We start from the raw sequence: 11,505 nt of genomic DNA, 5'->3' as shown, positions 1-11,505 counted from the left end.
GCTGCAGCCTCGGTCAAATCCCGGACCTCACTTCATGGGAGCTGGGAGAATGAATCCAGTCCTCTCATGGGAGAGGAAGGGCTCTTACAGATGAAAAGGATGTTTCAAAAGATGTTGGGCAGTGACAAACGTGACCAATGCCCTCTGTAGTCAGTAACTCTTACAACCATATGTGCTGTGTTTCATTTAATTTGAATAAAATTATGAGGATTAACTTATTCAGCTACCATGGTTTTATTTTATTATTTATTTTCTTATTTTTTTAAATGATCGTTGACACACAGTGTTGCAACCAAGATTTTAAATAGGATCTACTCAATAAAATGGTGACATCGATAATGTTGTTAACCTCTCATTTAATTTCTCAGCATGGTTTTCTTCAATCCCAGACTCTGTTTCCTTCTACATGTTTTTCTGTGCTTCATCTAAGAAACTTATTTTAACCTAATCATCTTGTCTTTTTTTTTTTTTTTTTGGAATTGCGACTGGGTGGATAAAAGAAGGGACACCCTTGAGGCCTCCAATTCTGTTACATATTTGGCTGTTAATTCTTTGAGCCCAGCCCAGCAATTCTTATTTAGGTATTTATTTTGAAACATTGTAAGAAACACTATCTGGGGGGAAGGCTAGGATATTACACGACTTAGTTACCGAATTTATACTGTAAGCTTTTTAAGACTGTTTTCATATTGGTTCCTGTGGCATAAAGTCATCTCATTTCTTTTAAAGTGGGTTTTTTTTTTTTTTTTTTTTTTTTTTTGGTAATCTCTACACCCAGCGTTGGGCTGGAACTCACCACCCCAAGATCAAGACTCACATGCTCTTCTGACTGAGCCAGCCAGGCGCCCCAAAGTCATTTAATTTTAAGAATGATGGTGTCTGGGTGGCTTAGTCGGTTAAGCATCTGCCTTCAGTTCGGGTCATGATCCCAGGGTCCTGGGATCGAGCCCCACATTGGGCTACCTGCTTGGCAGGAAGCCTGCTTCTCTCTTTCCCTCTGCCTGCTGCTCCCCCTGCTTGCGCTCTCTCTCTCTGTGTCAAATAAATAAATAAACATTTTTTAAAATATTTAAGGTTGAAGGGAATCGTAGAGATCATTAAACCCTCATTTTATACATGAAATAATCAAGAGACAGGGAGATATAAAGGTTTGTTCAAAGCCAATCATTTAGTTTTGAAGTTGAGAATAGAAACCAGAGCTCCTTATTCTATATAAGACTCATACGCCAAACATCAGTGATCCTTGATTGTCGTGGGTATGACAGAGAAATGGGTGCTGTAGGAGAAAATAGGGGAAAATGTGAAAATAACTATTTTCTCTTCTATCGGCTATTGATAGGGCGACCCCACCTATTACTTTGTCTGGGACACTTTTGGTTTATCCCTGATGACTAGAATAACTATTAAGAGGAACCCCTTTCACTCTTAAAAGTGTGCTGGAACATAAATTATAGGTTAGTTCACTCAATGAAAAATTACATTGTTCTTCAATGATTCCATCTGCTCAGCAAATGTATCTAGGTAAAAGGGTCAGAATACACTGTAAATACAATCATTAACCAGAGTAAAACTGAGGCCATAATTGTTTTCAAATTCCAGGTCACCAACATTGGTGGGCCATGAAATGAATTTGGGGTTATAATCAACATTTAAAAGAAGGAATAGGGGTGCCTCGGTGGCTCAGTCGGTTAAGTGTCTGACTTTTGATCAGGTCATGGTCTCAGGGTCCTAGGAATGAGCCCCGCGTCAGGCTCCCTGCTCAGCAGGGAGTCTGCTTGTCCCTCCGCTTCTCCCCCCACTTGTGTGTGTGCACTCTCTCTCTCTCTCAAATAAATAAATACAATATTTTTTCTTTTTCTTTTTTTAAATATTTTTATTTATTCATTTGAGAGAGAGAGAAAAGGAGCTGGGAGAGGGGCAGACGGAGAGGGAGGCTCCCCGCAGAACAAGGGCTCGATCTCAGGTCCCTGGGATCATGACCCAAGCTGAAGGCAGACGCTTAACCGACTGAGGCACCAGGCGCCCCTTTTATAACACTTTTTTAAGAAAGCACTTTCGAAGTAGCTTAATGTTTATCTTCCATCTTTTCCTTTTCTTAAGTTTTGGCTATATAGTCCTACAACGGCTGGGCATTTTCACAGTTGACCTCTTAGTCAATAAGGGTGTGTCTCCCAGCCTGGCCTTCAACCTATATAGAGGCAGGGAGGAGAGTGAAGGTGTCTCCTTACTCCCCATTGGTCCCTAGGAGGGGTGAGCCCGTGAGCCATATTTCTATCATGTTCACATATTTACGGATATTTAACTATGTAAACAATGAAGATTGTGGATATTTAAAGTGTGGGCATACAACCAGATGACTGAGTAATGTTAGAACCACCCTTGGCAACAGATTACAGCACTTAGTGCATTGTTATTGTGTGTGTGTGTGTGTGTGTGTGTGTGTGTGTGTGTGTGTCCGAGTGCGGGCCTGTGTGTAATGTCTTGTTTGTGCTGCTTTATGTTACACCCTTTATAGACAGGGGCTGTCTTAATCTGTCCTGGCTTTTATAACAAAATACCATAGACTAGCTGGGATAGTTTGTAAACAACAGAAATTTATTTCTCATGGGTGGGGTTAAAAAAGGGGGGCGCAGGTTAAAAAAGGGGATGAGGTAAAAAAAAAAAGATTATTTCTCACAGTTCTGGAGGCTGGAAGTCTGAGATCAGGGTGTCACCATGGTCACATCTGGTGACAGCCTCCTTCCAGGTCACAAGCCTCTCATTGTGTCCTCACATGGTGGGGGGGGGGGCCAGGGACCTCTGGACCCTCTTTTGTAAGGCACTAATCGCATTCATGAGGGCTCCACCCTTGTGACTTAAATTCTTAAATTCTTCCCCAAGTCCCCACCTCCTAACACCACCATCTTGGCAGGTTAGGATGTTAGGATTTCAACATAGGAATTTCCGGGGGACACAAATATCCAAACCATATTAGGAGCCATATCTTATATTTTCATTTCTCCCTCTTCAACTAGCAGGCCTAGTTATTATTAGTAGACCTGCTCACCATATTGGTTAAGGCGATCAGAAGCAGGTAACAGAGCACAGAACAAGGTATTTCTGGTCTAACCACTCCTTTGCTAATATAATACCAGATCTGATGATCAGAGTTCAGGAAAAACCTGAGGTGTTTGAGCTCCTCCCCTTTGTGCTGGACTGATTCAAAGCTGTGTGTGGGAGCGGATTATTCTGTTCAGATTATGTCATCTGAACCTCCCTGTGAATACCAGGCCTGGCTTTCCTTCTGTTCTCTCAGTAGGCCATTGAACCCACAAGAAAAATGCCATTGCTTGAGTAGGGACCCGAGCCATATTGCTAGTCACTAGGGGAACTGTCGGACTATTTATCAAAAGGGTCTGCCCTTTCTCCACGCCAAAGCTTAGGAAATGATTACACATACTTCCCAGCCTTCTCTCCATTCCTTGTCCTTTTTCTTTTTTCCTATAGAAAGCAAAAATCTACTGATTACTTGATCTAGTTATTCTAAATTAATTTAGATTTCCTGGAGTTAAGAGATCATTTGATAATGGGATTTTCAGTGATACTAATAAATACGATTTCTGAAGAGCTACAAGGTGTAAATAATTAACAGGAGCTTTCACTGCTGCCTGGAAATTTCGCTTCGAGCCAGTGGCATGTCAGTAGCGGTAAATGTGGTGGGGAGAGAACACTGAGGTGTTTGCATGCTGGGGTGTCCTTTATTTATTTATTTGTTCACTTTAAGTTGTCAATATAATAGAATGAATACGTGCCAACCCACACAATACTTCCCAAGATGCTTGCCTTTCTTGCTTAAGTTCCATTTTTCCTTGACAATATTTTAAAAATATTTATTGAGAACCTTCTATGTCTCAGGCACTTCTCAGAATCTTTTCCCACAACATGCTACATAGTTTAAATTTGGTTGTTTCTATATAGGGTTAAATTGGGACATATTCCCATACGCCTTGTGCGTATTAGTTCTCCATAACTGTTTGTTGAACAGAATGTAAAATTATTTTTTATACCATGATGATTACACAAAAAGTTCAAGACAAAAACAAAATTATACATTCAAATAGCCCAGCTTTTCAAATATCCTTTCACCTGGCCCTAAATAATTTGATTTCAGGAAGCTTCAATTCCTTGATAGCATCTTAACAATGACATTTAAGCTGCCTACAAGTACCATGAATTTGTCAGAAAAAGCACGAAGGTATATAAAATGTGTGACTCATAGTAGGCTTTTTAAAAACAGCTTTATTTAGATGTAATTCACAGACTATAAAATTCACCCTTTTAAAATGTTCCACTCAGTGTTTTTTAATATATTCCCAGAGCTGTGCAACCAACACCATAATCAAAGTTGAAGCATTTTCAATACTCCAAGAAAAAAATCCACTCCCTAGTCTCTCCAATTCGCCCTTCTCCTTAGTCCTTGGCAACAGCTAATCTATTTTCTATCTCTATGGATTTGCCTATTCTGGATATTTCATATAAATGGAATTAGGTGACACATATGGCCTTTCAAGGCTGGCTTCTTTCACTTAGAATGTTTTCAAGGTTCACCAATGGCGTACCATGTATCAATGTATCATTCTTTTTCTGGTTGAATATTTCACTGTGGATATACCACATTTTGTTTATCTATTCATCAGTCGATGGATACTGGGTCCTTAATGCTACCATGACAGAGTTGACTTAGAAGTTTTTGTGTGGACATAGGCCTTCATTTCTCTTGGTTATGTATTTAGGAGTAGAATTGCTGGATCATGTGATAATTCTATGTGTAACCTTTTGAGGAACTGTTGTTTTACAAAGCGTCTGCACTTTATAAAATCCCACAAGCAATGTGTAAGGGTTCTGTTTCCTCCACATTTTTGTCAACACTTGCTGTTGTCTGATTTTTATTAGAGCCATCCTCGTGGGTGTGAAGCATATCTCACTGTGGGTTTTGATTTGTGTTTCCCTAATGGCTAATGATTTGGGTTATTTTTGTTTTCTATGCTGTCTGAATATCTTTTTGGAGAAATGTCTATTCAAATTATTTGACTATTTAAAGAAGCGGGTTATCTTTTAATTACTGAATTCTAAGACTTCTTTATATATTGTTTACATATATTAAAAGTGCCTTGTTGGTTACATGATCTGTAAATATAGTCTCTCATTCTTCAGTTTCTCTTTTCACTTTCTCTGTGGTGTCCTCTGAAGCACAAAGCTTTTAGTTTTGCTGAAGTCCAATTTATTTTTTCTTTTGTCATTTGTGCTTTTGGTGTCATTTCTAACAAATCACTGCCTGATCCACGGGCACTGAGATTTCCCAAATTCATCTAAGGATTTGATAGTTTGAGCTCTTACGTTTCATTTATTTTGAGTTAACTTTTATATATGTTGTGTGGTAAGGGTCCAGCTTTATTGTTTTGTGTGCAGATATCCAGCTGTCCCAGCACCATCTGTTGAAAAGACTTTCTCCCATTGGATTGTCTTGGGACCCTGCAGAGTCAATTGACTATAAACATATGGATTTATTTCCAGACCCTATTCCACTGATCTCTATGTTTATCTTTATGCCAGTACAACATGGGCTTGATGTCTATAGCTTTGTAGTAAGTTTTTCCTTTTTTAAGATTTTATTTATTTACGTATTTATTTACTTTAGAGAGCGAGCATGCAGAGGAAGAGATGGGGGGAGAGGGAGAATTTCAAGCAGACTCCTCACTGAGCATGAAGCCCCTTATTGCTTGTCTTGTTGCTATCCTTTGGTTGATAGTTGCTAAAATTTCCTGTTTCTCCTGTCTATTCGATAACTGTAATATGGGTTTAGAATCCTGTTTTCCTAAACTTCTGCCAATTTTCTTCACAGCACCAAAATATGCTAGACAGATGATTTTCCAGGATGGAATCATTAGGATTCTTCTCAGAAGGAGTATCAAAAGGAACTGGATTTGCCCTTCTCTTTACCCTAATCTCTCTGCAATCACTTGCAAGGAGTTGCCTTCTTTGGACTCCCTAGGGCAGAAAACAGCTCCCATTTCCAAGGCTGGCAATCATTCCTGCTTTGAGTTTCCTGAAGTATCATTTCCCTCAGGGAAGGCTTTCCAGATTGAGATGTAGAGTGGACAAGTTTTCCATAGTGAATATGCAGTCTTGCACAGCCCACCACATCCTCCCCCCAAACCCACGATATAAAAATGGGGGGAAAAAGAGCCTTCATGTATGTTAAAATTTTGTATTTTCATACGTTTGTTTATATCTGTCTGTTCCTAATTTGGTACATTTTTCCTGTGTTCACCCTAACCTGTTAAAATGCATCCTGCTTTAGGATTTAAGCTGAAGTTTCCTTATCTCCCTCCAGGCTCCTGTTATGCTAGCTCTGCTAGGCACATAATGGGTAGTGAGTAAATATTATTTGAGATTTATCTTATTGTCTTGTCTCCTGTTTCAGAACACCAGCTACTGAAAGGCTAAAGGTAGAGCTCAGTGTGAAGCGTTTAAGACACGGAGCAACAGATACCCCTCAAAAGCGGTGATGAAATCTAGGTAATCTCCCTTTTCTAGTTAGCCATGGGGGCTACCAGATCCCCAACTGGGTAGTCACCATAAGTTTTTATTTCCTCCTGAGTTGATTTACGGAACAGGTTGGAATGACCTAATCAAAAGGCTGAACGCTGGGTCCTGCCAGTCACCTATGCCCCACCTCCGCCACGGCCAATTAAAAGCCCTGGCCAGCGTCAGGAGACCGGGATCCTAATACTGGTTTCTCCAAACTGAAAAACCTTGAGAACTCCTTCTCCGTTAATTACTTCATTCAGTAAATATTAGCTCTAACTCTACGCCAGGTACCGGGCTAGGGGATGTCACCAGAACAGCAAACAGGACAAAGTATTTTCATTCAAGGAATTTACATGTCAACGGAAGGTTTGGGGAGGGGAACGTACACCATAGCCTACAGCTATTTCCCCCTTTCTTAAAACTGTGGGATAGCTTCCTGGTTCAATGCCTGTTACTTGCACGTGATCAAAGCTCAGAATACAGCAAGAGCTGCCAGCTACTATAAAGTCAGTACATGGTTGATCACATGACTACTTTGGCTTTTCTTTACGGAGAGGGTACAACTAACACAACTGGGCAAAACTCTTCAATATTCTACTCGGCCTCGGTGTACATCACCGGATTCCGACCTATGGTTAGCAGCCGCACCCATCTTCCAAAGACCCGAGGTGTTAGGCAGTTGGTATTTCGAAAGGCTGTTTGAAGGGCTTCCTTCACCCAAGTCATGCATTTGCCAGTCGACATGGCATAGGGGTGCAGAAAAGTTGCTTTCGGTTGAGTAGGGTAGCAAGGTCCCGGGGAGGACGCGAGGAGTCACGCTACTTTAACATTTTAATCCAAAGACCTGAATCAAAAGACGGCAGTGGTGCCAGGGCCCTGCAGAGGGCATGCAGGTTTTAAGGCATTGCTCCGTCTTCCATACCGAGCCCGGAAGCCGCCTTCGGAACGCACGCTGTCAAAGCAGCGTAGCTTCCCCAGGCAGCGCCCATCCCGCCACCATCCGCAGCAGCAGCGCAGCATGGCGCAGCGCCGAAACCCGCGGCTGAGGAGCGGGGAGCGCCCGGCTGCCTCCGCCTCTTCACCCACAGCTGCCAGGAACGCTTTGCCCGCGCAAGCCGCCGCGCCGCAGCGCTCTCCCGCCCGCGCCTCTGCGCTCTCCCGCCCGCGCCCCACCCGCGTGCCCGCCCCCAGCGCCGCGGGCCACGCCCGTGACGTCCGTCGAACGGGGCGGGGCGCGGGTCGGGGGGCGGGGCGAGCCCGCGCTGTTGAATGGGGCGCTGCGACGAGCCGCACATTCCAACGGGCCCACGTGACGCGGCCGCGCGGCCTGAGGTAAACAACCGCGGCCCCGCCTCCCGGCCCCTCCGCGCGCCCTGCACTGCTCCTCGCCGGCGGGACGCGCTCCAGCTAGGCGGGCGGCTTTCTCCGAGAGTCCCCAGCGGCCGCCGCGGCCGGAGCAGCGGCAGCGGGCGCGGCGCCCCGGGTCTGCGGGCCGATCGCGCCGGCCGGGGTCGAGCGCGTCCCCTCCCCGCCCCCATCGCGCGTTGTGGCGCAGCAGGAATTTGGCGGGGACCCGGGCGCTATTTGCGGCTCTTGACGCGCCGGAGGCCAGTGGCCCTTCGGTCATTTCTATTCTAGGGGCACTGGGTCATCGCGCCCGGCCGGCCCCCTCCGCCGGGCCCGGAGGGTGTGTCCCCTTCACCCGGGCTCGCCGCGCCTATAAGGGGCCGGAGCGGCGGGCAGGGACATGCAGCTCTACAGCAGCGTCTGCACCCACTACCCAGCCGGGGGACCGGGTCCCACGGCCGCCGCCCCCGCTCCCCCCGCCGCCGCCGCAGCCGCCGCCCCCTTCAAGGTCTCTCTGCAGCCCCCGGGACCCGCCAGCGGCGAGCCGGAGCCCGAGACCGGTGAGTGCCAGCCTGCCGCGGCCGCCGAGCCCCGAGAAGCCGCAGCCGCCCCCGCCGCCAAGATGCCCGCCTTCTCCTCCTGCTTCGAGATGGTGTCCGGGGCCGCCGCCCCCGCCTCGGCCGCCGCGGGCCCTCCCGGCGGGTCCTGCAAGCCGCCGCTGCCGCCGCACTACACGTCCACGGCGCAGATCACCGTGCGGGCCCTGGGCGCCGACCGGCTCCTGCTGCACGGGCCCGAGCCCGGCGCCGCGGCACCCGCCGCCCAGCGCAGCCGCTGCCTCCTGCTGGCCCCGGCGCCTGGCGCCCCGGTCCCACCGCGCCGGGGCTCGTCGGCCTGGCTCCTGGAGGAGCTCCTGAGGCCCGACTGCCCCGAGCCCGCGGGCCTGGACGCGGCCCGAGAGGGTCCCGACAGAAACTTCCGACTGAGCGAGCACCGCCAGGCCCTGGCCGCCGCCAAACACCGAGGCCCCGCGCCGCCCCCGGGGAGCCCGGAGCCTAGCCCCGGGCCGTGGGGCGAGGAGCACCCGGCGGAGAGGAGCCTCCGGGGCTGGGAGAGGCCGGGCGACCGCAGCGACCCTCCCGGAGCGGACGAGGCACGGCGGCCCGACCCCGAGGCGGTGGTGCCTCCCGCGCGGAGCGGCGAGGCGGCTCCGAGCGTCGCGGCCGAGGCGGTGATCGTCTCCAGGTCGGATCCCAGAGACGAGAAACTGGCCCTGTACCTGGCGGAGGTGGAGAGGCAGGACAAGTACCTGCGACAGAGGAATAAGTACCGATTTCACATCATTCCCGACGGCAACTGCCTCTACCGAGCGGTCAGCAAGACAGTGTACGGAGACCAGAGCTTGCACCGGGAGCTGAGGGAACAGACGGTGCATTACATCGCCGATCATCTCGACCACTTTAGCCCCCTGATTGAGGGCGACGTGGGGGAGTTCATCATCGCTGCTGCTCAAGACGGGGCGTGGGCCGGGTACCCGGAATTGCTGGCCATGGGGCAGATGTTGAATGTGAATATACATTTAACTACTGGAGGGAGGTTGGAGAGCCCCACGGTGTCTACCATGATTCACTATTTGGGCCCAGAGGATTCCCTAAGGCCTAGTATTTGGCTCAGTTGGCTCAGTAATGGACATTATGATGCGGTGTTTGATCACTCCTATCCCAACCCAGAGTATGACAGTTGGTGCAAACAGACTCAAGTGCAAAGAAAACGCGATGAAGAACTTGCCAAATCCATGGCCATATCCCTGTCCAAAATGTATATTGAACAAAATGCATGCTCTTGAAGTGTCTGAAAACTACACCCTGGGAGAATTGCATACATAATTTGTGTTGGGAGAATTATGAACTCTAATCAGGGTAATAGCACTTTTAAACTTCCTAGTAGATTTACCGTAGGTGTAATGCCTTAATCATTTTTTTGAATGTTTTCTCCTCAGAGCTGAAGGTTGCTGGGCACCTAAATGGTTTCATGATGGCTTTGGGTGATCCTACTGCTATTTATAATTTGCTGTATAAAGTTGGCACTTCTTCATTTGCAAGCTCTAGTTTCTCACGGTGTAAATTTGTTCATTCCCGGTGATCTGTTTTCTATAAAAATGTATTTTTGCACAACATTTTTAAAAATTGGTGTACCTTCATCTATGACGTGTTCCATTTTGACAAACAGCTTTCCAGCATAAATCCAGAGAAGTGCTTTATATGAAGTTTATTACTTTGAACAGAGTTTGTGATTTAGTAGTTATTTTATGTTGTTCAATTTGAATTTTATGATTCTTAGATAATTATTTCAAATGGCTATTGATGCATTTGTGTTACCAGATGATTGGCCCATTCCATTTTAATGAAAAACAGATTTGTTTTGGAAATCATTATTTTTCTAGAAATGGTCAACCTTTTAAAGAGAAATACTTAAGGGAAGGTTGGGGGAAGAATTTTCTTTAAGGGATAGTACCAGTCTTACTTGAATGAAAGTCTGATGTTTGCTGATGGCAGAGTGATGACTATTCTGTACTTTGGTTGGCCTTTAGAGTAGATTGTCTGGTGCTCTGAATTGTTTTTATTTATATTTGTCATTTTGTTATAAAAGCATTTTAACTTTGTGACAAGATAAGCCTCCTGCTTCATTATAGCTTCTTGGATTCAACTAAGAGATTTAAAAAACTACTAGCATAAATGCCTTGAATCAACCTGGGCCGTTGTTTTATAGCAGGAGAATACTATCTTAATATTTTATTCCTTTTAAATTCTTTCAAAAGGCAAAATAGGATTGCCCTGTATTATGTACAAATAAAAATGTCTGTAAACAGATCTTGTATGGTTTGCTGGGTCAAACAATGTTCTCAACCTAAAATCTATCTCATTTCCACTTTAACTACTTCTAGTCATATTTATTAAGTACTGCAGTTTGTACTTTTTTTATTTTGTAACATTTTGTGATTTTTTTGTACAATACTGTATTTGTACAATAGAGCGATTCTCAGCTGATGGAATGAATGAATAAAATGCGTAATTTTACTTTTACAACGTCTTTTTGGCCAAGATGGTTTTTCAATTAAGAAGTGACACTTGTAGGAGCGTCTCTTACATGTATACAATTTTTTGTCATGTGTAAAGATGTCATGAAATTATGAGAGAGACTTCTTAAGTTCTCACATGAACAGGGTAGGAAAATCATTAGTAATTTCAAAGGGTAAGTAAAATACAATTTAAAGATGGAGTAACTCAGGGCATTGCTCTCATTATTTCTAGTTAGACTTCCTGTTTAAAACTACAGAGGTACCTGCCGGCTAATAAACAGGGAAGTGCAAGTATTGTGTTAACCAGCACAGCGTTTAAGTATCATAGTTTTCTGTTTCACTTACTCTCAGCACAGATTTAAATGTTTCAGAGAGTAACCAAAACCAGTGTTCTAATTTTTATCCAGTCTGGCATCTCGAGACCACAGGAATCTCTTAATTTTGAGATATGTTACTGGATTTAGTGGATAAGTACACCCATAATGTGGGTATGTTGTTTAGTGTAGGGA

The 11,505-nt window shown here is 45.6% G+C and overlaps 1 protein-coding gene across 1 annotated transcript; it reads left to right on the top strand.

Moving 5' to 3' along the window:
• The first annotated feature begins 7,942 nt into the window (after positions 1 to 7,942).
• On the top strand, positions 7,943 to 11,007 carry OTUD1 (OTU deubiquitinase 1). The gene has a single exon (XM_045787071.2). The coding sequence runs from the start codon at positions 8,318 to 8,320 to the stop codon at positions 9,761 to 9,763; it is 1,446 nt and encodes a 481-aa protein (XP_045643027.2). The 5' UTR covers positions 7,943 to 8,317; the 3' UTR covers positions 9,764 to 11,007.
• Positions 11,008 to 11,505: the final 498 nt, after the last annotated feature.

The sequence above is a fragment of the Ursus americanus genome, chromosome 31 (assembly GCF_024610735.1).
Source record: "Ursus americanus isolate L20-20 chromosome 31, mUrsAme1.1.p, whole genome shotgun sequence".
Lineage (NCBI taxonomy): Eukaryota > Metazoa > Chordata > Mammalia > Carnivora > Ursidae > Ursus > Ursus americanus.
Note: the sequence above shows the minus strand (reverse complement) of the source record. Positions and strands in the feature narration are given on the sequence as shown.